This window comes from Daucus carota, chromosome 4 (assembly GCF_001625215.2).
Source record: "Daucus carota subsp. sativus chromosome 4, DH1 v3.0, whole genome shotgun sequence".
Taxonomy (NCBI): domain Eukaryota; kingdom Viridiplantae; phylum Streptophyta; class Magnoliopsida; order Apiales; family Apiaceae; genus Daucus; species Daucus carota.
Window position 1 is genome coordinate 246,550 of NC_030384.2, and position 25,893 is coordinate 272,442.

The window sequence follows — 25,893 nt, forward strand, 5'->3', positions numbered from 1 at the left end:
TACGGTTTTTTGTAATACATATAAAGTAACAGTTGCAAAGCCTATATTCATGTGAATCAGTTTATTCTTTACATCGTAATCTGGTTAAATGGACTTAGAAAATTTTGAATTTGATCAAATATTGTGTAACAGATTAATAAGATGGCCTTTTTTTGTGACATTTGTCAGGTACTGTGTAATTCAAATAGTTTCCATCTCTTATTTGCATTGAAGGGAGGTAGGGGAGTGCCAATGTTGATTCGATCAAGATCGAACTGGAGTTCCAGCGGCGGCAAAGATACAGGGGAGGTGGCTGCAACTCCTGTGTGATTTGAGTAACTAAGCATGGAAAATGTTTAAAGTTCATACTTGTGTTTATAGAAACCTTGGATTTAAAAAGATATTTAGTTTAATTATGTATGAAACCTTGATCGATACCTTTTTATCAAAAATTGAATATAATTTGAGAGCCTGTGATATATTTATTATGTGTTATGATTTGTTTGTGGTTGTATTGCGTCCTGCGACAGCAAATTAAGGGGATATTTTTTTTTTAAAAATGACTATAAGTGTCGGCATTCTTGTGAACCGACGCAATAGGTCTATACCTACAGCGTCGGCATTTTTGCAACCGACGCTTATTCCTATATCTGTAGCGTCGGCAATTTAGGTAACCGACGCTTATGTTTATACCTACAGCGTCGGCATTTTAGGTAACCGACGCTTATGCTCATACCAATAGCGTCGGTGTTTCAGGTAACCGACGCTTATACTTGTACCTATAGTGTCGGCGTTTCAGATAACCGACGCTTATGACTGTTTTAAGCGTCGCCAAATTAACCGACGCAACAGATCCATACCTTTAGTGTCGCCTTCATATACTACGCCACTTGATCGACGCTAAAAGTATGTTTTGACCGACGCTATAGGCCATTTTTGTACTAGTGTCATATATAATCTGAACCATAAAGAGTATGGTCAGTGGTACTTGCCTTGCTGAAGTATAGGAATCAGATGCTATGAAGGGAGTCGACTAGCCTTTCGAAAACTGGTGTCCCGAAATAGAACCTACAGGATCGAACAATCCTAAGTTAGACAGTCTCTATGTCAGACATCATCGCTAGACTCTAACCCCTTCGATAGTACAACCCGACTTTAATATATATAAAGTAGTACAGATAAGCAGATAAGGCTCACATAATTCAAATCAGGTTCGGGTTGAATTCAAAATGTACGATCCACTGATAGTACGAGAAAGTAGGGTTATAATACTTTCCGTAAAATATTCACCAAGTCACATATATATTATTTATAGACTCGATTGATAGTTCGATAATTACAGAGGACGTTCCCGTATAATTTAAAATCTAATTTTATTTGAAAATCGGGCAGCATCTCCTCTATTTATCGGGCTACCAGTCGATATCATATCGACACAACAAATCCCAAACAACCTGTAATTAACTACTAACCACCTTAACTTGTAACTACCAAACAAATTAACAAATTGAGTAAAATGCTTAACCAAATAACAAATCATCTGATAAAGTCAAAGAAATGGTACGGTAGTCTTGTAGAAGCCAAATACATTAATAAACATTCACCCACTTACTCCTGTGACCAACACTCACGGCCAAAATCACACAATACACACACACCCACTCTTACACACACACCCACTACACACGCACACACCAGCACACAGTACACACACTGATGCAAACCTGAGACACACACAAACGTTGAAAAACACACACACACACATGGACCCGATTACACAGCAGCGGGACAGGGGAAAACAGGGGAAGAAAGGGGAGAGAAAAGGAGGAAGGAAACCGGAGGAAGAGGGAGACAGTGGCCTGGAGGGGCTGAAGGGAACGAAGCGGCGGCGAGCGGTGGCGAGGCGGCCGGAAAAACAAAGCGGCGAGGCGACAGGGGAGAGACGCAGAGAGAAAGACGCAGGGAGAGGGCAGTGAGAGAGAGTGCAGAGAGAGATTCCAGCGAGAGAGATTGGTGAGGAAGAGAGGGAGTGCGAGAGAGACACGGGAGAGATTTTTGGGAGAGAGAGAGGAGAGGCGGTGAGAGAGATACAGGTGAGAGATTGATGTTTTTAGATAATTAACGATAAACACAACTGATTAAGACAGAAGCTTGCCACGTATCTAAAACAAATGACACGCGTCCCTGCCAGCTCGGTCTCGGACTGTTTTGACAAATTAACGAACAAACTCGTAGATAAAATGATCCAGATAAATACCAAAATAATTTTCATGATTTCTGGATCGTTTTTGAAATTAATAGAAACACCCCACTTGAAACTACACTGAAAATCATCTAGGGCAGAATAATTAACGAAACATCAATTTAGGAATTTTATAAATCTCTAAAAATATTTAATGAAATTTTAAAGCGATGAAAACGATTTTATAAGCAATACACAATTTTATAAAATCCAATCTCTATAAAGTCCATAACAAATAGTAATCGATAACACGGCTCGACAACCAAATAAAAATGAAATACACTGACTCTTGGGAATACAATCACAGCACCATCAGATAATATTGAGCACATAATAATCAGATAATACTTTATTAATCAAATATTTACAAATTTACAGATCGTTATACAAATGCTCTCTTAGTGATTTATAATTTATCACTAAGAGCTGCTGGGTTACAAGAATAATGTGCTCGATATTCTAACTCCTATAGAGTAAATCCTAAGCTGTGTTTATATACACAGTTACATGATATCTATTGATTGATTTACAATTATCTGCTTCCTAAAATAATCTAATCAGTAGCTATCCTTCTGTTGTCCTGATCTGCACAATCTTCCTTGATCTTTATCTTCCTTGTTTATCCAGATCTGCTCCTAAAAATCAGCCGCCTGCAAACTCTGATCTTCGCTAAACTCTGATCCAGCTGGCAGTCGTTAAACTCTGATTTCTAGATAAACTCTGATATTTGCTTCTGCACACTAAACAAGTTAGACACCTGTGACATCATCAAATATGTAACACGAGATGATCATCTACAACTAATCTCGCTGGATTCACTTTCAAATGACAAAGTCATGGGTGGCAATGTCATAACATGTAGCTCAGCATATGATATGTGGAAAAAGATCGAGTTGCTATGTGAGGGAAGCGAAAAAGTTAAAGAGAACCAAAAGCAAATCCTAGTCTCTCTATATGAAGCTTTCATGGAAAATCAATGAGAAGAGCTGACTATCATGTTCGAAAGATTCAGCAAGCTGTTAGGTGAATTATATAACGATATGTAATTTTTGTAATTATTTAATAAATGAAATTATTATCTGATTATTATGTGCTCAATATTATCTGGCTGTGCTGTGATTATATTCTCGAGAGTCGGTGTATTTTATTTCTATTGGATTGTCGAGCTGTGTTATTGATTTCTATTTGTTATGGATTTGATAGTGATTGGATTTTATAAAATTGGGTTTTGCCTATAAAATTATTTTTATGGCTCTATAATTTCATTAAATATTTTTAAAGATTTATAAAATTCATAAAATGACATTTCGTTAATTATTCAGCTCTAAATGATTTTTTGTGTAGATTCAAGTGGGTTTTTTTATTAATTTAAAAAATGATTCAAAAATCATGAAAATCATATTTTATTAGTTTTTAATTATTTTATTATTTTTAAAATTATTTTGGTAATATTTCGAGTATAATTTATCCGCTAGTATTTCGTTATGTGTCAAAATCAGTCCGAGACCGAGCTGGCAGGGGACGCGTGTCTTTTGTTTTGGTACATGTCACACTTTTACTTAATCAGATTATATAAACTGATTATTTCTTTTAGTTATCAATTTCTCTCATCTCACCATCTCTCTCTCAAAAATCTCACTCATCTCCCTCTCTCTCACTCTCGCAATGTCTCTCACTCTCCTTCATCTCTCCCGAATCTCTCTCGACCCCATATCTCTTCCTTCTCTCCGTCCGCTCTCTCTCCATCACACTCTCCCTTTCCTTCTCTCCCCGCACTACCACCGGCAGTCGCCGCCGCTGTTATCCCTGATTAGTCCATATTTTTGCATATTTAAGTGCCTATTTTTTGTTTATTTTCGTAGTATTAATCGCTTATGTATTTTTATTTCAGGAAATTGTAGATAAATAAAGAAAGAAGAGAAAATGCAAGAAAAAGGGAGAAAAAGAAAAGAAAAGAAGAAAATCAAAGAGAGTTGGCAAGCAAGGGGGCACATGGATGGCTATGATTTACCCAACACATATCACACATGGATGGATTAGATTTAGCCACCCTACCCCTAAACCCTACATTTCTAGCTATAAATACCCCCACCCCCTTTACTTGTAATCATCTTTTTAACCTAGGATTTTCTCTTTTTAGTAGCCTCCTTTTTCTAGTCTAGATCTAGCTTTAATTTGTATGCTCTCTCATCCTTTTGTAAACACATTTTAATATTTTAATGCAAGATTTTATCTTCTTACATTCTTGTTCTTACTTTTCATTTGGCTATGAAATCTTCCCCTAACCACCATGAAATTCAAGATTAGTTGTGGATTGGAAGGAGCCTTTAGTTTAATTAATTAAGCTCTTGTTTTAGATTTAGTTTCTTTAGATTTGAATTAAGTTCTCGCACATAAATAATTTGTGTTGGGGGCTTAGTTTCTCCTTACTCCGATTAAGTTTTATTAACAAAAATACAACTCCCCTGTTTCGTTTATTAAACATAAAACCCATTTACCCTGTTTTTGTTCATGTTTCGTTTAAAAACCCCAACACCCCTGTTTTCATTTTGTTTTTAGTTTTGATTTTCATGGCTGAGTTTGCATATCACCGATTCGAGTAGCTAGTGAGTCGTTGCCTGAGTCACCCCATCACCCCGAGTTGCTTTACTGAGTTCACTGGGTCGAGTTCTGTTTTATGCCGAGTCGCTCTATTCCTGAGTCGTTGATTCCTTGTAGTTTAAAGCGAGTTGCTGGGTTTTGCTTTGTCACTGAGTTCGTTTCTGGTTTCGTTCAAGCCAGCATCTGGTTTTGTTTTGGTTGAGTTAGTACTCAAGTTTATTCACTGCTTGCTTTCTTGTTTTCGTTTTGTAAGTCGAGTTACCACCTGTAAGCTTCATTTTTTGTTTTTTGTGTGTTGCTGAGTAGTCCGAGTTCTGAGTTGTTGTGCTCTTTTGGTTAGTTTTAATTTCGTGATTTCAGCTGTCAGATTTTAGTCATGGGTCTGCTCTTGTGTCGAGCTCTGTCTGTTTGTTTTATGTTTAACCGAGTCTAGTCTCCGAGTCCAGCTGCTGCGATTTGTCTTTGTTCCTTGTAGCTGTTAGTTTTTGTCTTGTAAATGAGTTGTCGATTTGAGTTTGCTGATTTGTTCCGTCCAAGTTTTGCTGGTTTGATTCTGTTTGGTTTGATTCTGTTTAGTCGAGTCAATTTCATTTTCTGCTGAGTTCCGAGTGATTTGTCTGAGTCGCAGGGCTGCAGTTTTAGTTTGTTTTACTGAATAGCGTAGGTACCGTGTATGTTTACTGCTGGGTTTTGTTTTAAAGCTGTATCGAAGTCTGTTGCTCGAGTGTCTGCTGCGTTTTGTTTGTTTAGTCCAGTGGTGTCTGCTGCTTCATGATTCTGCACCGAGTCCTGGCTGATTATTTCCATCTCCCTGTCTGTGTAGAAAAGTCATTTTTGATCTATTGATTTGTCGTATTTTTAAATGAGTTTTGGACTTCACTGAATTGGTTGAGTATGTATTCGTTTTTTTTGTGAATTGAATTAGTAACCAAGTTATCGTTGATTTCTTTTGCTTAAGTCCTGGGTTGAGTCTAGTTTGGTCGATGGCAGTATAATTGAAGTATAAATTATGTTTTTCTTAGTTTATTTCTTTTTGTTTACTTGACAAGTTTTGTGGCCACCTAGTAATTCTATGCTTTGGTTTAATTAGTTTAGTCCAGTTTAATTGTCTCGCTAGTTACTCGAGTACTTGATTAATTTAGAATAATTAATAAGTTGAATTTTAGATAAGTGACAATAATTGAATGTGTTAATTTGTTAATCTTAGACTTTTAAAAAAACCCCTTTCAAATTATTGTTCTAATTCGCCTAGGTTAATTATTAAAGGATTGCGAAAATAATTTTAATCTCTGTGGATCGAATCATAAATATTAAAACGGTGATCGTGCGCTTGCGATTTAAAAGAATTATTTCGAGCACATCAAGTTTTTGGCGCCGCTGCCGGGGATTAAAATTAATTTTTCGCTCCTTTATTTTTAATCTTTCGGATTAGTTTGTTTCTCACTTTTTTGTTTTTATTTCGAGGAGGAGTATTCGGGAATCATGGACTAGAGTGGACGGATTTCGCGTGGAATTCGGGAAGCTTGCTTTGGTAACCGTATCTCCCCATTTTTTTCGTCTTTATTTAGAAAATCACAAACAAATTTGAAAATTGAAAAAACACAAACAAATTGAAAATTTAAAATCCAAAAATATTAGTTAGAATTACATAATTGTGGCATCATGCATTTTAACACTTAGGAGCACATTATCTAGATTTTAATTTTTGTTTTTAAATTTTCGTACCTTAAATTGTGGTGATCGCTGGAGGACCCAAAGGTACGTTAATTTCTTTTCTTTAGATTAAAACACGTAGTTTAAGAATCCATAGTTGTTTATCGCTTTAATTATCTCGTTGTGTGGTGCATCATTTTAAATAAAATCTTAAGGGCAAAACCCACTCATAAGATAAGGGAAGGGATTTCATCACCCTTTCCTTGGCCCACAACGATTTAATTACTTCATTTTGCATTTCCCTAGCCTTTTAATAAAATTGAATTAGACGTTAGCCCCTAGGAATTCGCGCTCGATTAGGAAGGTACCTAAAAGACGAGGTAATCTTTAATTATTCCGACTTTTCGGTGTCTAAGGCAAGCGAAAGCTTACCTGGCCGATTAAGGTTTGGTGTCTAAGCGCGGAGATTGGCCTCTTGGCAATGCCTGCTCCAAACTGGCCAGACCGGTCCGAATAATTTTGGATTTATCGAGTTTTTGGTGGTCCTTAACGTTAGGAACAAGGTCTAGTTCATTTTTATTAGGGAACCCTAGAATTAAGTTTTTCTTTCACTTTTACACCCTTTCTTTTGTTTGTTTTATTTCTTCGCACTTATTTGCTACGTGTTTACTATCTAGTTTATGCGAACTACTTGGGTTAGGAGCGAATCGTCTAGATTAGTTAGACCGATCATCGAAATTCCATCTTCGTCCTCTTCGGACTCCGAACCCATAGAAGCTAGCAAACCGATAGTAAACATGGCATTGTCTCTTAAAGACCGCTGTTACCCGTCCCGTTCTGCTCAACCATCGTGTATCACTCTTCCTCCCGTTAATGGGAACAATTTCGAGATTAAGGCACATCACATTAGCATGTTGCCTAAGTTTTTAGGGAGTGAAGGTGAGGATCCCTATCTTTTTATCCAAGAATTTGAGGAGGTTTGCGGTTTGCAAAAACTCCAACAATTGAGCGAAGACTCCATTCGGCTTAGACTAATCAACTTTGCTTTAAAAGAAAATGCTAAAAAATGGTTGTATAGTCTTCCCGTCAATTCTATTTCCACTTGGGAGGGCTTTGTGGTAATGTTTCTTAAAAAGTATTTTCCAAACCACAAAACGACTCGAATTACAAATGAAATAAATCAATTCCATCAAAGGGAAAATGAGTCTTTTTGGAAATTCTTTGATCGTTTCAAAAATCTTTTATCACAATGCCCCCACCATGGAATAGAGAAATGGAGACTTTGTAAGATTGTGTACGAGGCCTTAGATAGTCAAACCACCGCGTTATTAGAGTCTATGTGCCAAGGAAAATTCATGGAGAAAGATGAGGACCAAGGGTGGGAATTTTTCGAGGACTTAGCCGAAAAAACGATGTTATGGGAGTCTACTAGGGAACCTAAAAAGTCAATCGAGGCGTCTAGCTCTAGGGGTTTGCACTCGATAGGAAACAATGTGGCAACCGATGCCAAATTAGCAACCCTTACTAAGAGACTCGAGGCTTTGGAGTCTCATAGTGGCCCCTCATCTTTGCCTATGTTCCCGAACTATAATGCTTCCCATCCCGAGATTCAACAATCTCATGATTTTGAGCAAGTGAACGCAATGTTCCAACCTAAGCCGAGAAACGATCCTTTTGCACCAACTTACAACCCCGGGTGGAAGAATCACCCGAATTTCTCGTGGAACCAAGGGCAAAACTTTCAAACTCCACAACCTAATTTTCCTAGGCCCAATCCCAATTCTTTTCCGAATTATCAAAACCCGAGTCAAGCTCCGTTAAATCCTCCCGGTTTTAATGATTCGGATAAGAGACTCAACTCCTTAGAAAAGAGCATAGAGGCCTTAGTGAAATCGCAAACTAACTTGACCCAATCCCAACAAACCTTCATGCAAACTTTAACTCAAGATAGGCAACTTTTGCATTCTAATGTGCAAGCCGTTTCTAAGTTAGAGTCCCAATTGAGTCAATTAGCGAGCACGTTGTGTGAGCGAGAAAAGAACAAATTCCCGAGCCAACCGGAGCCGAACCCAAAATTTCCACTTAATCAAAGACCCCCGGATAATGTGCATTCGGTCATTTCTCTTAGGTCGGGTAAACAAGTTGATACCCACGTTGGTAAGAACCTTGGTGAAAAAGGGGATTCGACTTCTAATCCAAGTCCACCCTTCACTACCATTAATCATGACAAACTCGAGTGTTCAAAAGCCCGTGAGGAGTCGAGTGACCCAAACCCGGAACCCGAGTTGCAAAGTGAAGTAGTCTATAAACCAAGAGTCCCTTACCCACAAAGACTTATTTCACCTAAGCAAACGGCTCAAATGGAGAAGATTTTGGAAGTGTTTAAGCAAGTCAAGGTCAACATACCCCTTTTAGATGCAATTCAACAAATTCCCTCATATGCTAAGTGTCTTAAGGAGTTATGTACCCATAAAAGAACTAACCATGTCCCTAAGAAAGCTTTCCTTACCTCTCACATTAGTTCGATTCTTTCAAACCAAATTCCCGTGAAATACAAGGACCCCGGTTGTCCTACAATTTCATGTGTCATAGGAGAAACTTTTGTGGATAAGGCGTTACTTGATTTAGGGGCTAGTGTTAATCTGCTTCCATATTCTGTCTACCAAGCCTTAGGTTTAGGGGAGCTCCGACAAACAAATGTCACACTTCAATTAGCCGATCGATCCGTGAAAATTCCTAAGGGAATGATCGAAGATGTGCTAATTAAAGTAGGTGACTTTGTTTTTCCCGTAGATTTTGTCGTCCTAGAGACCGAGCCGGTTAGGAACCCTAAGAATCAAATTCCCATCATCCTAGGATGACCCTTTTTAGCTACATCCAACGCGTTGATTAATTGTAGGAATGGCTTAATGAAGCTAACATTTGGCAACATGACTATCGACCTCAACATTTTTCATGTGGGGAAACAATCCGATGATTTCTATGATCAACCTTTGGACGTTAATCTAATTGATGAAATAGTTGATCAAGATCTCATGAATCCCAAAGATGCCCTTGAATTTTGCTTAAAACATTTTGGAGAGAATTGGGATGTTTCCGACTACACACATGAGGTCAACCAAATGTTAGAATCCACCATTCCTACAACGAATCAAGAGCGTAATGTTGAACCCGAGCATTTGCCTTTACCAAAGAAAACCGTTGAGTCACAACCGCCAGAGTTAGAACTCAAACCTCTTCCCGACACTCTTAAGTATGCTTTTCTAGGCCCTAACGAGTCATATCCTGTTATCATTGCCTCTAATTTGACTACGTCACAAGAGGAAGAACTTTTAGGAATCCTTAGAAAGCATAAGGGAGCGATAGGATGGAGCATCTCGGACATTAAAGGAATTAGCCCGGCGATTGTCCAACATAGGATTCATTTGGTAGAAGATGCAAAGCCCGTGAGAGAACCTCAAAGGAGGTTGAATCCTCCCATGATGGAGGTAGTTAAGAAAGAAATTCTTAAGTGCTTAGACAATGGGATCATCTATCCAATTTCCGATAGTAAGTGGGTGAGTCCCGTCCATGTAGTGCCTAAGAAGTCGGGCATCACTTTGGTGACCAATGAGAACAATGAGCAAATTCCAACACGTGTCCAATCCGGTTGGAGAATGTGCATAGATTTTAGAAAGCTCAATGCCGTCACTAGGAAAGATCATTTCCCTTTGCCCTTTATCGATCAAATGCTAGAGAGGTTAGCGGGTCATGCCTTTTATTGCTTCTTAGATGGTTACTCGGGATATTTTCAAATCCCGATTGCTCCCGAAGACCAAGAAAAGACCACCTTTACATGCCCTTTTGGAACCTTCGCTTATAGACGTCTAGCTTTCGGCCTAACCACGGGCCCGTCCACGTTCCAAAGGTGCATGACTAGCATCTTCTCGGAAATGATAGGTGACTTTCTAGAAGTCTTCATAGATGACTTTTCCATCTTTGGTCCATCTTTTCACCAATGCCTTAACAATCTAGATCGAGTGTTGAAAAGATGTGAGGAAACAGATCTAGTGTTAAATTGGGAGAAATGTCATTTCATGGTTAAGGAGGGAATCGTTTTGGGACACAAAATCTCTGAAAAAGGGATCGAAGTAGACAAGGCTAAGGTCGACCTAATAGCTAATCTCCCACCTCCCAAGTCCGTTAAGGAAATTCGTTCTTTCCTTGGACATGCGGGATTTTATCGTAGATTCATCCAAGATTTTAGCAAAAAGGCCCGACCTTTGACCAACCTTCTAGCTAAGGATGTCAAATTCGAGTTCACAAGCGAGTGTGTTCATTCCTTCGAAGACCTTAAGAGAGAGTTGACTTCAGCCCCGATCATGAAGTCTCCCGATTGGAGTCAACCTTTTGAGCTTATGTGTGACGCATCCGATTATGCGATAGGAGCGGTTTTAGGACAACGAATAGATAAGAGGCCTCATGTCATTTACTACGCTAGTAAGACCTTAAATGATGCCCAACTCAATTACTCTACCACCGAAAAGGAACTTCTAGCCGTAGTCTTTGCCTTAGAAAAGTTTCGCTCTTATCTTATCGGGTCAAAAATCATTGTTTACACCGACCATGCCGCTCTTAAGTACCTTTTCTCTAAAAAAGACTCAAAAGCCCGCTTAATCAGATGGATTTTGTTGCTCCAAGAGTTCGACTTAGAGATTAGGGATAAGAAAGGTTGTGAGAATGTCGTCGCCGATCATCTTTCTCGATTAGTGGTTGAATCCACTAACGACTTGCCCTTAAGCGAGTCCTTTCCCGACGAACACCTTCTCTCGATTTCCACTCTCCCTTGGTTCGCCGACATAGTCAATTACTTAGCAACCGGTGACATTCCCTCGACATGGTCCAAGAATGATAAAGCCAAGTTCTTTTCTCAAGTGAAACATTTCTTTTGGGACGACCCGTATCTCTTTAAGCATTGTCCCGACCAAATCATTAGGAGGTGTGTCCCAAATAGTGAGTTTCATAGCATCCTCTCGTTTTGTCATGATCAAGCATGTGGAGGTCATTTTAGTGCGAAAAAGACCACCGCTAAAATCCTCCAATGCGGTTTTTATTGGCCCACTTTGTTTAAGGATGCCGCCGAGTATTGTTCCGCATGTAGTAGGTGTCAACATCTAGGAAGAATCACTAGGAGGAACATGATGCCTATGAGCCCAATCCTTGTTATAGAGCTCTTTGATGTGTGGGGCATAGATTTCATGGGCCCATTCCCTAGTTCGTTTGGCCACCTTTACATCCTTCTAGCGGTAGATTACGTTTCTAAGTGGGTAGAAGCCATCCCGACCCGGTCTAATGACAACAAAGTTGTCCTTCGCTTCCTTAAAGAGAATATCTTTTCTCGATTTGGTACACCTAGGGCTATCATTAGTGACCAAGGGACACATTTCAAGAACCGTCAATTCGAGTCTCTTCTTAAGAAGTACTCCATCACTCATAGGCTTGCTACCCCTTATCATCCTCAAACTAGTGGCCAAGTAGAGGTCTCAAACCGGCAAATTAAGCAAATCTTAGAAAAGACGGTCAACTCGAATAGGAAGGATTGGTCCACCAAGTTGATAGATGCCTTATGGGCCTATCGGACCGCCTTTAAGACCGTCTTAGGAATGTCTCCTTATAGACTCGTGTATGGTAAAGCTTGCCATTTGCCGGTTGAGCTAGAGCATAGGGCCATGTGGGCCATTAGAGAATTGAACTTCGACTTACCCACCGCCGGTAGTCATCGGAAGTTGCAATTGACCGAGTTGGACGAACTTAGAAATGATGCCTACGAAAACGCTAAAATTTACAAAGAGAGAACCAAGGCCTTCCATGATAAAACCATTTTGAGAAAATCCTTTTCTCCCGGCCAAAAAGTTTTTCTCTACAACTCTAGGCTTCATTTGTTTCCCGGTAAGTTGCGTTCTAGATGGGATGGTCCTTACATTGTTCAAGTTGTGTTTCCTCACGGTGCTGTTGAAATTCAGGATCCTAAAAATGGTAATGTTTTTAAAGTTAATGGTCAACGTCTTAAACCATTTTTAGAATTGCCTGTTGATTCGGAGGAGGAGGTCATCAACCTCATCGACCCTTGATCATGTAAGTTGCTTCAGTAGTTAATAAAAACCCCCTTCATCCCCTATTCAGGTATTTTTCCTCTTTACTCTCTCATTTCAACTCTCTCTTTTGCATACATTGAGGACAATGCATGATTTAGGTATGGGGAGGGCTTTAGTGTAATTCTTAAAAAATGAAAAACCCTAAAAAAAAAGAAAAATTAGAAAATCCAAAAATAGAGATTCTTTTAGCTAAGTTGTCTTTCCCTCACTCGAACTTTAGGAATAGTTGGTGTTTAGCATGTTTTCGAAAACTATATATATGTAGTGTCTTTTAGATAATTTGAACGTAGTTGAGTAAGGTTGTCTTTTGAAGCTTGTATCGACCGATTTGTACTTTAAATTCCAAGATGGCACACACATTTGCACAAGACCTTTGATGGAGAGATTGTCTAGTGATATTATTCGATACCTGAGAGAGAACCCACATGTTGAAACAATGTCGAATCGAACCTTTGCGAATAAAAAAAAAAGAAAAAAAAAGAGATAGAAAAAGAAAAGGAATAACTACTTCAATACCCATTGTTCTTTATAGATAAAATCTTTAGATAAATGGGCAAAAGTAGATTGGCTAGTCTCGTTTTGTGGCCTTTGTTACTCGAGCAATTAAGTCCGTCGGGGGATTTCAAAACCTAGTGCCCTAAGACCGTTTGGTTTGGGAGTCACTGACCTAAAGCTCGCTACATGGGTAACATTGTTTGCCTAAGAAAACGGACAAAATAAAGTCAATGCAAAAAAAAAAAAAAGAAAGAAAAAAGAAGGAATAAGAGTTTGTGAAGTTTGGCTAGATATTTGTTTCGATAGAGATTGGGTCAGTTCAAAATTGGTTGAAAAAGAGAAAGTGTTCTTAGATAATTAGGATCCATCAAAGGCCTTAAATTACTTACACTCCTTGGATTTCTAGTAAACTTTTGTGTCGATGCAAGTAGATTAGAGACAACTATATCTTGATTATTAGTAGATGAGTCTTTAAGTCGTATTTTCCTAAAAAAACGCTTTTTGTTAACACCAACGAAATTAGAGTAGAGTCGAGTAGACACTTGCTAGAATGTCTCGAAGATTTTATGGGTATATCTTCTGTAAACCCTTAGGAGACAAAACTCCTCTTGTAGAGATCGTCTGCGAGTTTAACGGGTTGGTGAACCTAAAATCACCCGTCACGCCTACGAAAAGGAGCCTAGGAATCGCATCTAGTTTGCTTAGTTTATTTTTTTTTCTTTTGATTTTTACTCGAGGACGAGCAAAAGATAGGTATGGGGAAGTTTGATTAGTCCATATTTTTGCATATTTAAGTGCCTATTTTTTGTTTATTTTCGTAGTATTCATCGCTTATTTATTTTTATTTCAGGAAATTGTAGATAAATAAAGAAAGAAGAGAAAATGCAAGAAAAAGGGAGAAAAAGAAAAGAAAAGAAGAAAATCAAAGAGAGTTGGCAAGCAAGGGGGCACATGGATGGCTATGATTTACCCAACACATATCACACATGGATGGATTAGATTTAGCCACCCTACCCCTAAACCCTACATTTCTAGCTATAAATACCCCCACCCCCTTTACTTGTAATCATCTTTTTAACCTAGGATTTTCTCTTTTTAGTAGCCTCCTTTTTCTAGTCTAGATCTAGCTTTAATTTGTATGCTCTCTCATCCTTTTGTAAACACATTTTAATATTTTAATGCAAGATTTTATCTTCTTACATTCTTGTTCTTACTTTTCATTTGGCTATGAAATCTTCCCCTAACCACCATGAAATTCAAGATTAGTTGTGGATTGGAAGGAGCCTTTAGTTTAATTAATTAAGCTCTTGTTTTAGATTTAGTTTCTTTAGATTTGAATTAAGTTCTCGCACATAAATAATTTGTGTTGGGGGCTTAGTTTCTCCTTACTCCGATTAAGTTTTATTAACAAAAATACAACTCCCCTGTTTCGTTTATTAAACATAAAACCCATTTACCCTGTTTTTGTTCATGTTTCGTTTAAAAACCCCAACACCCCTATTTTCATTTTGTTTTTAGTTTTGATTTTCATGGCTGAGTTTGCATATCACCGATTCGAGTAGCTAGTGAGTCGTTGCCTGAGTCACCCCATCACCCCGAGTTGCTTTACTGAGTTCACTGGGTCGAGTTCTGTTTTATGCCGAGTCGCTCTATTCCTGAGTCGTTGATTCCTTGTAGTTTAAAGCGAGTTGCTGGGTTTTGCTTTGTCACTGAGTTCGTTTCTGGTTTCGTTCAAGCCAGCATCTGGTTTTGTTTTGGTTGAGTTAGTACTCAAGTTTATTCACTGCTTGCTTTCTTGTTTTCGTTTTGTAAGTCGAGTTACCACCTGTAAGCTTCATTTTTTGTTTTTTGTGTGTTGCTGAGTAGTCCGAGTTCTGAGTTGTTGTGCTCTTTTGGTTAGTTTTAATTTCGTGATTTCAGCTGTCAGATTTTAGTCATGGGTCTGCTCTTGTGTCGAGCTCTGTCTGTTTGTTTTATGTTTAACCGAGTCTAGTCTCCGAGTCCAGCTGCTGCGATTTGTCTTTGTTCCTTGTAGCTGTTAGTTTTTGTCTTGTAAATGAGTTGTCGATTTGAGTTTGCTGATTTGTTCCGTCCAAGTTTTGCTGGTTTGATTCTGTTTGGTTTGATTCTGTTTAGTCGAGTCAATTTCGTTTTCTGCTGAGTTCCGAGTGATTTGTCTGAGTCGCAGGGCTGCAGTTTTAGTTTGTTTTACTGAATAGCATAGGTACCGTGTATGTTTACTGCTGGGTTTTGTTTTAAAGCTGTATCGAAGTCTGTTGCTCGAGTGTCTGCTGCGTTTTGTTTGTTTAGTCCAGTGGTGTCTGATGCTTCATGATTCTGCACCGAGTCCTGGCTGATTATTTCCATCTCCCTGTCTGTGTAGAAAAGTCATTTTTGATCTATTGATTTGTCGTATTTTTAAATGAGTTTTGGACTTCACTGAATTGGTTGAGTATGTATTCGTTTTTTTTGTGAATTGAATTAGTAACCAAGTTATCGTTGATTTCTTTTGCTTAAGTCCTGGGTTGAGTCTAGTTTGGTCGATGGTAGTATAATTGAAGTATAAATTATGTTTTTCTTAGTTTATTTCTTTTTGTTTACTTGACAAGTTTTGTGGCCACCTAGTAATTCTATGCTTTGGTTTAATTAGTTTAGTCCAGTTTAATTGTCTCGCTAGTTACTCTAGTACTTGATTAATTTAGAATAATTAATAAGTTGAATTTTAGATAAGTGACAATAATTGAATGTGTTAATTTGTTAATCTTAGACTTTTAAAAAAACCCCTTTCAAATTATTGTTCTAATTCGCCTAGGTTAATTATTAAAGGATTGCGAAAATAATTTTAATCTCTGTGGATCGAATCATAAATATTAAAACGGTGATCGTGCGCTTGCGATTTAAAAGAATTATTTCGAGCACATCAATCCCCACCGCCGGCCGTCGCCGTCGTTGTCTTCCCCGCTACCGGTTCTCCCTCTTCGGCTCTCTCTCCCTCTTCTCTGTTTTACCCCCTTTCCCCCTGATTCCAGCTCTGTTTTTCGTGGATTGTGGTTGTGTGTATGTTGTCATGTGCGAGTGTGTGTGTGTGCATTTTATGTGTGGCTGCTGTATGTGAGTGATTTGTGGGTGAGTGCATGTGTGTGTGTTTAACAAGTGTGTTTCGAGTGTGTGTAACAGTGCGTGTGTGTACTGGTGTGCGTGTGTTGTGTGAGTTTGAGTGGGGTCAAGTTGGCCGTTAAGTGGCTATACGTGAATGTGTAGATTGTGTGTGGCTCGAGTCATAAAACTGATTTTGATACTCCTTATTGTTTATTATTTCGTTTGTTGGTTCGTTGGGGTGAGTATTGATTTTTGATAGTAGTTATAAAGTAAGTTATTCAGATTGATTACAGGCTTGATTGTAGTTGTTGGTGTCGATATGATATCGACTGGTAGTCTGATAAATAGAGGAGGTGCTGCCCGATTTTCAAATAAAATTTAGATTTTTAAATTATACGGGAGCGTATCCTATAATTATCAGACTATTAATCGAATATATATAGTTACTAATTCGTAATATTTTCTATAAAATCTATAATATTTATGTGACTTGGTATGTAATATTTCACGAAAAATATTATGACCCTGTTTTTTTATACTATCAGTGGGTCGTACGCTTTGAAATTCAACCCGAGCCTGATTTGAATTGTGTGAGCCTTATTTACTTATCTGTACTACTTTATATATTCAAGTCGTGTTGTACTATAGAATGGGTTAGAGTCTAGCGAGGATATGTCTGATATAGTGACTGTCTAACTTAGGATTGTTCCGATTCCGTAGGTTCAGTGTCAGGGCGTCAATTCCCGAAGACTTAGTCAAATTCCCTGTTAGCACCTGTTCGATCACCTCAGCAAGGTAAGTACAACTTACCATAGTCTTTATGGTTCAGACTATATATGAATATAATAGAGCAAGAATGCATGTCAAATATTAAATGTTTTAAGTGCGTATTCCCCGGTTGCTATGGAATTCAAATATCATTTAAATTATTTTAGGGAAATAGTAACTTATGATTATCTATCCCGGATGAGATTCAAATTCTTAAAATGTTTAGTGATTATCATTACTAAACTTAAGATGAAATTCCGAGATTCAAATTCTGGAGGCATTGTATTGATTCATGAATATCATGTAGTGGTTTTAAAAAGGGGATAAATAATGGATATAATTCAAACTGAAAACTGGGAATGGATCAGATATGTCTAATTGGAGCTGCGTAAGAGGCTCCGTTACTTGGTAACGGCCCAGCATGGAGGCGTTAGAGGCTAGCGTGGTTATACACACCCCAAAACCACCTGGTCCAGCGTATAAAGACCTAGCTAGTCTTTAGTTCCGGAACATTATTTCGTGATGACCGACTAGAGCCGTCTGGTGTTGGTAGACCGATCAGCTATCTTCACCTGTTAGCGTCCAATATATCTGTTGTGCCATAAAATCTCCCTGGGCTTATTTTATAGCCCATCATATTATTTGAGCTTTATTTGGGCTTACTGGAATCATCTGGTTAAGGATAATGGGCTTCACCCTGGTTGGGTGAGCCATTGAAGGTGTATAAGAAGGTATACGGACTAGCATTGGAAGCATAATGGAGTCTGCCATCAGAATGGGGTTGCACCTGAAGGCGCTTTAGGGGTTACATCCGCTAGGGGTTACCGCTAAGTGCATCCTGGCTTGCAGCCACAGGGCTGCGGTTAGGGGATGCCGCTAGCAGGGCTTCCGCCGCCTGGGCAGAACGGCAGGCAGACTCCAAACATGACTCTTCTTCCTTGTTTCTAGGAGGATGAATTGGAGGTGGATTGGGAGTATATCAGCTGTTATTTATCCACCATTTAAGGGATAATCATGCTTATCTGGAGATAATTACAACATATATACATATCCAGTGCAAATATTCGGATATATATTGAAGATGAAGGCTTCAAGTGACCTACTTGGAGTGGGATTCTGCTGGATAACTACTGAAAGAAGGTTGTTTTATCCTAAACTAAAGAGGATAAGAGCTTATCTTTTCAGAGTCCTAAATCGAGAACTACATGGGCTTGATCCCTATAAATATAGGGTATGTAGGCACCTTGCAAGGGGGACGAATTTCAGATTCTTAAACTCACGAGTTCTACACTCTAAAGAGAGGCACGTGTAACCTTTGTGACGTATATTTCCGAGCAATTACAGGACGGAATTCCACAATTCCGGCCTCGTTGTTTGGTTCTTTGCAAGCTCAGCCCCTAAACACACTTGTTTTCCATTTGTTTTTCTTTAGTTTATGTTAACGGTAGCTCCTAAGAGCTAGCAGTGATTTTCGTAGTTGTAATAGATATCCCTATAATTGTGCTATACGGTTCTGGGGGTGTTGTATCAATTCCTCTCACAACACTTTTTGGCGCTAGAAGGAGGGCAATACTGATCTTAGAGGGGAGAGATGTCAGAAATTCCCGAAAACACTGAAAATCCCAAGACGCCGGAAGGCGCTACGCAAGGTGAAAGCGATGTTCCGAGCGGGGAATTAACACGCGAGGAGATGAAGGCAAAAATAAAGAGAATGAGTTGAAGGATTGCTTCTCTGAAAAGGAAATCAGCAAGGTCGAAAAAGGCTAGCAAGGTGACCCCCACCAAGCTAGATTTTTATGGAGAAGGCGGTAGGAAGGAAGGTGGCAACCCTGAGGATCGAGCTGACCCCGAAATGGATGATGGAGAGCACTCACAGGCTACTAGTGTGTTCGACCGCCTTGGAAGGAAACTGACCGAGCAGGACTTGCGGCACAGGCTTGGCAACAAGGCCCCTAACGGGGATGAACCTGAAGGCTCGCAACGCAGGGCTCCTCCCAGCCAAAGACAGGAGAAGCCCGTGTCTGAAGCTCGGTCAAAGGATAGAAACCAAAGGCCGTCGAAAGTTATCTCCATTCATGATGATGAGGAAAGCTCAAGGTCGCACAATGATGAGGAAGTAAGCAAGAAGAAAGATCAACCCCTGGATGATGACTATGAGGTTGCACTTGATGATGGGGATGATAAGTGCAAGATGTAAGAGCTGCTGGAAGCCCTAAAGAAGGTGAAGGCCAATAAGAAGTAGAAAGCCGAGCTTACCGTCAAGTCACCCTTTACTAAGAGGGTTAGGGAGTCACCCCTATAGCATATCTACAGGGGGGTTGGCGACCTGCGATTTAACGGAACCACGGATCCCGTGGAGTATCTTAGCCGGTTCGACACTGAGATGGAGGTCTACCAAATTCCAGACCTCACAAAATGTCGCTTATTGGACGCTACCCTCAGGGATGACGCTCACCACTGGTTCAAGAGGCTTCCTTCTAATTCTATCAGCTCTTGGAGGAAATTGAGTGAGCTGTTTGTAGGACAATTCAGGGCTTCCGTTACTTATGCCCCACCTGCCAACACTCTAGCTAATATTAAGCAAAAGGAACACGAAACGTTAAGAGAGTACTTCAAACGCTTCAACTCAGAGGTACCCCGTGTCAGGCCAACATCGAAAGAAACCCTGAAGAATTTCTTGATAGCAGGGGTAAGGCCTGGTACAGACTTCTGGAAAGAGTTGCAAGGATGGGAGCCTGAAACCCTAGCTGACTTCTTTGCTAGGGCGGAACCCCATAAGGTGATTGAGGAATCCCTAGCTAAGTTGAAGAAGGAGTCGAAGTCTGAAAGCCGTAGCAGCTGGAAGAATAAGAGGGATAGGTCTTATAGCCAGAAAGAAGGAACACCTATAAGAGGAATCCTTACGTAAGGCCTACTGGTGAGAAGCCTTCAAGCCGAGATGGCAAGACTTCACCCATTACTGTGAACACGACCAGCACGCAGGGCTTCGACAAATCAAGGCTAACGATGAGGAAGGCAAGAGAAACAAGGTATCATGAATACACGCCTCTAACGGCCTCCATAGATCATATTTTCGAGGTCGGAGATAAGGCGAGACTCTTCCGGAAGCCCTTCCGAAATGGACCCCCTGAGAAGAAAGACTAGGAAAAATATTGTGCTTTCCATGACCTAAACGGACATGACACGGTGGAATGTGTTCACCTTAAAGATCACATAGAGGATCTTATCAGAACAGGATACCTGACGGAGTTTGTAGCCCAAGAGGCTAAAAAGTATAAGGAGAAGAAGGCTGAAAGAACAAATAACCAGGAAGCCAACCGTAACACCCGAGCTGGCAGTGTACGAATGATCATCGGACGACCCTTCGTGGGAGGCCATGGGCGCAGTGCTATGAAAAGATATATACGGGAAGCCCGAGGGCCGCCCTTAACCAATGTGTGCCATCTGTCTGAAAGGCCTCCCAAAATGTTCAAAGGGGAGACCATAGACATTACCTTTACTGAGGAGGATGCACGCACGGTACACCATCCTCATAGCGATGCCCCAGTGGTAACAGCCATGATCGGAAATGTCAATGTACACAGGCTTCTTGTCGACAACGGAAGCTCTGTCAATATCTTGGCCTATAGTGCATACCAGAGAATAAAAATGGCAGATAGAGATATGAGCAAGAAAATGAGTGCGAGGCACCTTGTGACTTCAACAGTGCTATGGTAACCTATCAACTTGGAAACCGGACACGGCTTCCCGTTCATGAAATCCTGGGTACGCAACCCCAAGAGGGTGGCAATAAAGAGGTTACCGTTGAGATCGACCTCGACCCAAGGATGTCGGAAACCCAGGTGAAGACTGGAGCAGCTGGGGATACCCTGTCCATCTTGGTGGATGAGTCTGACCCCACTAAAGAACTAAAAATTGGGTAGCAATTGGGGCCGGACCTAAGGGAAACCCTGGCCGCATTCTTAAAGAATAATCTGGACGTCTTTACTTGGAACCATTCGGATATGATCGGGATTCACCCAGAAGTCATGTACCACCACCTCAATATTGACCCAGACAGAAAGGGAGTTAGACAGAAGAGAAGATCAATTAGCGGCGAAAGGGCTACCGCTCTTCAAGAAGAGGTAGACCATCTATTAAAGGCAGGCCTAGTGAAAGAAGCTTTCTACCCTACATGGCTAGCAAACCCGGTGTTGGTGAAGAGACCTAACGGAAAGTGGAGAACATGCATAGACTTTACTGATCTGAATAAGGCTTGCCCTAAGGACAGCTTCCCGCTTGCTCGAATTGACCAATTGGTGGATTCCACTGCGGGGCATGCACTGTTGAGCTTCATGGACGCCTACTCAGGCTACAATCAAATCCCCATGTTCGAACCAGATCAGGAACACACCTCCTTCATCACAGACATGGGGCTTTATTTCTATATCGGCATGCCATTCGGTTTGCTAAATGTTGGGGCTACATATTGTTCGCACAAAATCACGAAAGCGTACGTGGTCACAAGTAGTAAAGAATCAAATTCAGTTCGTTCCCACAGAGACTGGTGTATTCAGAAATATGCACTTATGCACCAATGTATGATTATTATTCAATGCTCGGACAAATAACAATTTGGTTGGTTTTATCTAAATTAACTATTTTAATCGAATTATAGCTAGGAGAATTAAAATCGAATTACTATTGAGATTAAGACATGGGATTCTAACTTCATTATATACTTCATTCAGAGTTATGCCTTATCGATATGTGATGGTTGATAACTAATCAGATAACACGAAACTGATACACGCTAACTGTCGTTATACGTGCACCATACTGCTACACATCCACAATTAAGATAGAAGGTAAACAGACACCAATTATGCTTAGACCCTATATGTCTATAGAATTTGAAAGCATAACGGTTGAAGAACAAGTTATCTATCAAGATTACATAGGGCGATGCAAGATGGTTAAAATCACACCACTAATCATGTATATCGAATACATAATCCTATGTTCGCATGGCAAGTTCTAAATCAATATATCCACTGTCGCTTCAATAAAGATTAACCCACAACTTAGATGTTAGCTACGCATCTAAGAAGAATAAGCACAACCAATACGAAGAAATCAAACATTCATCACATTAATAATTAAGGCAAATCAACTACTGAAATCCATATATAAATCCGCTAGAATCCCACGATAATGATTAGTTCATAATCGAACTTCTCATCATCATGGGTTCGAATGTAAACATGGTACTGAATATGAAAAACAAAGTCAAAGTACGAGAATAAGAGTTAAGAAACAAATCCGAAACGAGCATCCAAAGCTACGCCTACTTCGAAGAATTATAAAAGTAAAAAGTATGAAATTCGATCTCGATCTTCTCCGTAGCCGTCACGTGCTCCTTGGAATGATTCTAGGTTATTGCTTTTAGTCCCCCAAGCCTTCCTTTAACTTTCCCAGCAATCGAGCCTTCAAACGGATCAGAAACGGCCAAAACGGGCCTAAATTCGCTGACGGTTTGGTGCGGGTGCGCCAGATTTGGGGCAGGTGCGCCAGTGGGGCAGGTGCGCTAGATTTGGGGCGGGTGCCCCAATTCAGCAGCCCACTTCTTTGTCCATAACTTTTTACTCGCGCATCCGATTACTTCGCCGTTTTTTTTCAATGAAAGCTATGAATCTCCTCTTCGTTCTCCTCCAAAGAAACCTACACAACATCACACTAAAACATATCAAAAACATCAAAAGCTTGAGGCCAGATCATCCATTTAAGTCAAAACGAAGGCTTCCAAGTGGATATAAAATCCACTTATCACATATCAAAGACTGGTCAACAAAATGTTTAAGGACCAGATTGGGAAAACAATGGAAGTATACGTGGACGACATGCTAGTCAAGTCAAAGGAAGCTTATGATCATGTGACACACTTATCAGAGATGTTCGATATACTAAGAGATTACAGGATGAAGTTGAATCCCCAAAAATGCGTATTCGGGGTTAAATCCGGCAAGTTCCTGGGCTTCATTGTCAATCACAGGGGAATCGAAGCTAACCCTGCGAAAATCAAGGCCTTAATTGAAATGAGGTTGCCTAGGAATGTAAAAGAGGTGCAATGCCTTACAGGTCGGGTTGCCGCTCTAAACCGGTTTATCTCAAAGCCCTCAGACAAATGTAGAGAATTCTTTGCAGCCATAAAAAAGGGGCAAAAATTTGAATGGACGACAGAATGGGAGGCTGCCTTCCTGAAGCTGAAGGGTGAAGCCTTAATCCTTTACCTAGGGGTTTCTGAGTTCTCAATTAGCGCTGTCCTGATCAAGGAGGAAGAGCAAGCCCAGCAGCCAGTATATTATGTGAGCAAAAGACTACTTGATGCTGAAACCCGTTACTCGAATATGGAGAAGTTAGCCTACGCACTGATTTTGGCTTCCCGTAAACTAAGGCCTTACTTCCAGGCCCACAAGATTGAAGTGCGAACATCCTTCCCTCTCAGGCAAGTACTACACAAGCCGGAAGCCTCTGGCAGAATTATGAAATGGGCGGTCGAGCTAGGCCAATTTGACATAGAGTACAAGCCAAAAACCGCCATCAAGGGGCAAGCGCTAGCTGACTTCATATTGGAATTTCCACCCACTTTTGAAGTTGAAGGGATGGAATGCATACCTGAACCTTAGTCTCCAATAGCCATACCCGAGAATTGTTCCCCTTGGTGGAACTTGTACGTCGATGGGGCTGTCAATGGAAATGGGGACAGGGCTGGCATTGTCTTAGTCAGTCCAGAAGGCCATAAGCTGCAAAGCTACATTCATTTCGACTTTAAAGCCACCAACAATGACGCGGAGTATGAAGCCCAAATAGCAGGGCTAAAGCTAGCCTTGGAGATGAGGGTGGAAAATATGAATGTTTACAGTGATTCTATGCTGGTAGTCTGGCACATCTGAGGAGGCTTCCAAGCTAGGGGTCCCCATACCGATCTCTACATGCGGTATGCCCAGGAACTAATTGGGAAATTCAGAGAAATCAAGCTAGAGCAAATACCAAGATCTGAAAATATGGATGCAGACGCACTGGCCAAGTTAGGCTCTCAGAGGGACGCACACATGCTTGGGGTGATCCCTCTCGAAATCCAGTATCAGCCTAGCATCCCCAAGATTGAAGTCCTGGACGTTGAGGTCGATGAGTCTGACCTTTGGACAACCCTGATCCATGAATACATAGCCAACGGTACCCTGCCTGCAGACAAGGATGAGGCCAGAAAATTGAGATACAAGGCAGCTCAGTATGTAATCTATGATGGAATCCTTTACAAAAGGGGGTTCAATCGGCCCCTCCTCAGGTGTGTTGATGGGATAAGATGTGAATACATTGTGCGCGAGGTGCATGAAGGAATTTGTGGGAATCTTTCAGGGGGTGCCTCCCTCGCTCACAAAATCCTCCATCAAGGCTACTACTAGCCTACCCTCTACAAGGATGCTCATGCCTTCGCCAAGGCCTGTGACAGCTGCCAAAGGTTCTCTAATACAAACAAGAACCCAGCAGTACCCCTGAAGACCCTGACAAGCCCCTGGCCGTTTGTTGTTTGGGGTATAGATCTGATTGGTGAATTACCCAACGGGAAAGGAAGGGTGAAATATGCAGTTGTGGCTGTAGACTACTTTACTAAATGGGCTGAGGCTGAACCCCTGGCTTCTATCACTGCAAGGAAGCTGGTAGACTTCGTGTATCGAGCGATCGTCTGTCGATACGAGGTTCCCTACAAGCTCATATCAGACAATGGGAAACAGTTGGACAGTAATGAGATGATAAACTTCTGTGAACACCTGGGCATAAAGAAAGGCTTTTTCGCGGTGTGCCACCCTCAAAGTAACGGTCAGACGGAGGCCGTAAACAAAATTATTAAGCACACCCTGAAAGCCAAACTGGAAGAGAAAAAGGGATGTTGGCCGGAAGAACTTCCTATGGTGTTGTGGTCCTACAATACCACTCCAAGGTCTACCACTGGCGAAACCCCGTTCACCCTAACATACGGGTGTGAAGCCATGGTTCCCATAGAAGTTGGAGCAGGGTCCTTTCGAAGGGACAACTATGACCCTGAGATTAATGAAGTCAACCACAGGCTCTACCTAGACCTAATTGAAGAAGTAAGGGATACGGCTTAGTTGAAGCTTGCTGCGTATCAATAGAGGACCCATAAATATTTTGATAAGAAAGTGAGGGCTCGACCCCTCAAGGCGGGAGACCTGGTTCTTAGGAAAATGATGCCTAACATGAGGGTTCCCGCTCATGGAGCCTTCGGTGCAAAATGTGAAGGCCCATACATCATCAAAACAGTGCTTTGGGAAGGTACCTATCACCTCACAGACATGGATGGAAGACTCATACCACGGGCATGGAACGCCCAACACTTAAAGAGGTATTACTAGTAGCTTCACCCGGGTAGTATTTCTATAGGCTTCGGCTTAAGGGTCAGGACAATAAAGGCGGTTTATTAGTTGTAATCGCTATGCTTTTAAGAAAATTATCAGGCTACTATTTGCTTTATTTGCTAGGATGCTCGGGGGGTGGTGTCTTTACACCCCCCAATATTATGCTATGTCAACTTCTTACCATGTGATTCAATAAAATTTCGCAGTTTTCCGTTACAAAAATGTTGTATGTGCTTGCTTGATTACCATGATTGTTAATTGAATACTTCGTGTATGCTTTGAAAAGTATTTAAGGTTTCAATTGCATCAGGTTCTCCACCATAATTGTAATTATGCTAAAGAACTCGGGGGGTAGTAGGCATATCATTAAATATTACTTGGCTTAAACTTGAAATTGGAAATCGAAAACATCAAAGCTCAACAACTTGGCTGCACTGATTGGAAGGAAAGCCTATCAAGGCTTTCAAGGCTAAAGCTTTTCAAGCTTTCAAGGTTTTGGGCTTAC

The 25,893-nt window shown here is 40.6% G+C and overlaps 1 protein-coding gene across 1 annotated transcript; it reads left to right on the forward strand.

Annotated features, from left to right (window-relative positions):
• The first annotated feature begins 19,354 nt into the window (after positions 1-19,354).
• Positions 19,355-20,688, forward strand: LOC135152039 (uncharacterized). Its single transcript, XM_064091453.1, has 2 exons — positions 19,355-19,875; positions 20,202-20,688. The coding sequence occupies exons 1-2, from the start codon at positions 19,355-19,357 to the stop codon at positions 20,686-20,688; spliced, it is 1,008 nt and encodes a 335-aa protein (XP_063947523.1).
• Positions 20,689-25,893: the final 5,205 nt, after the last annotated feature.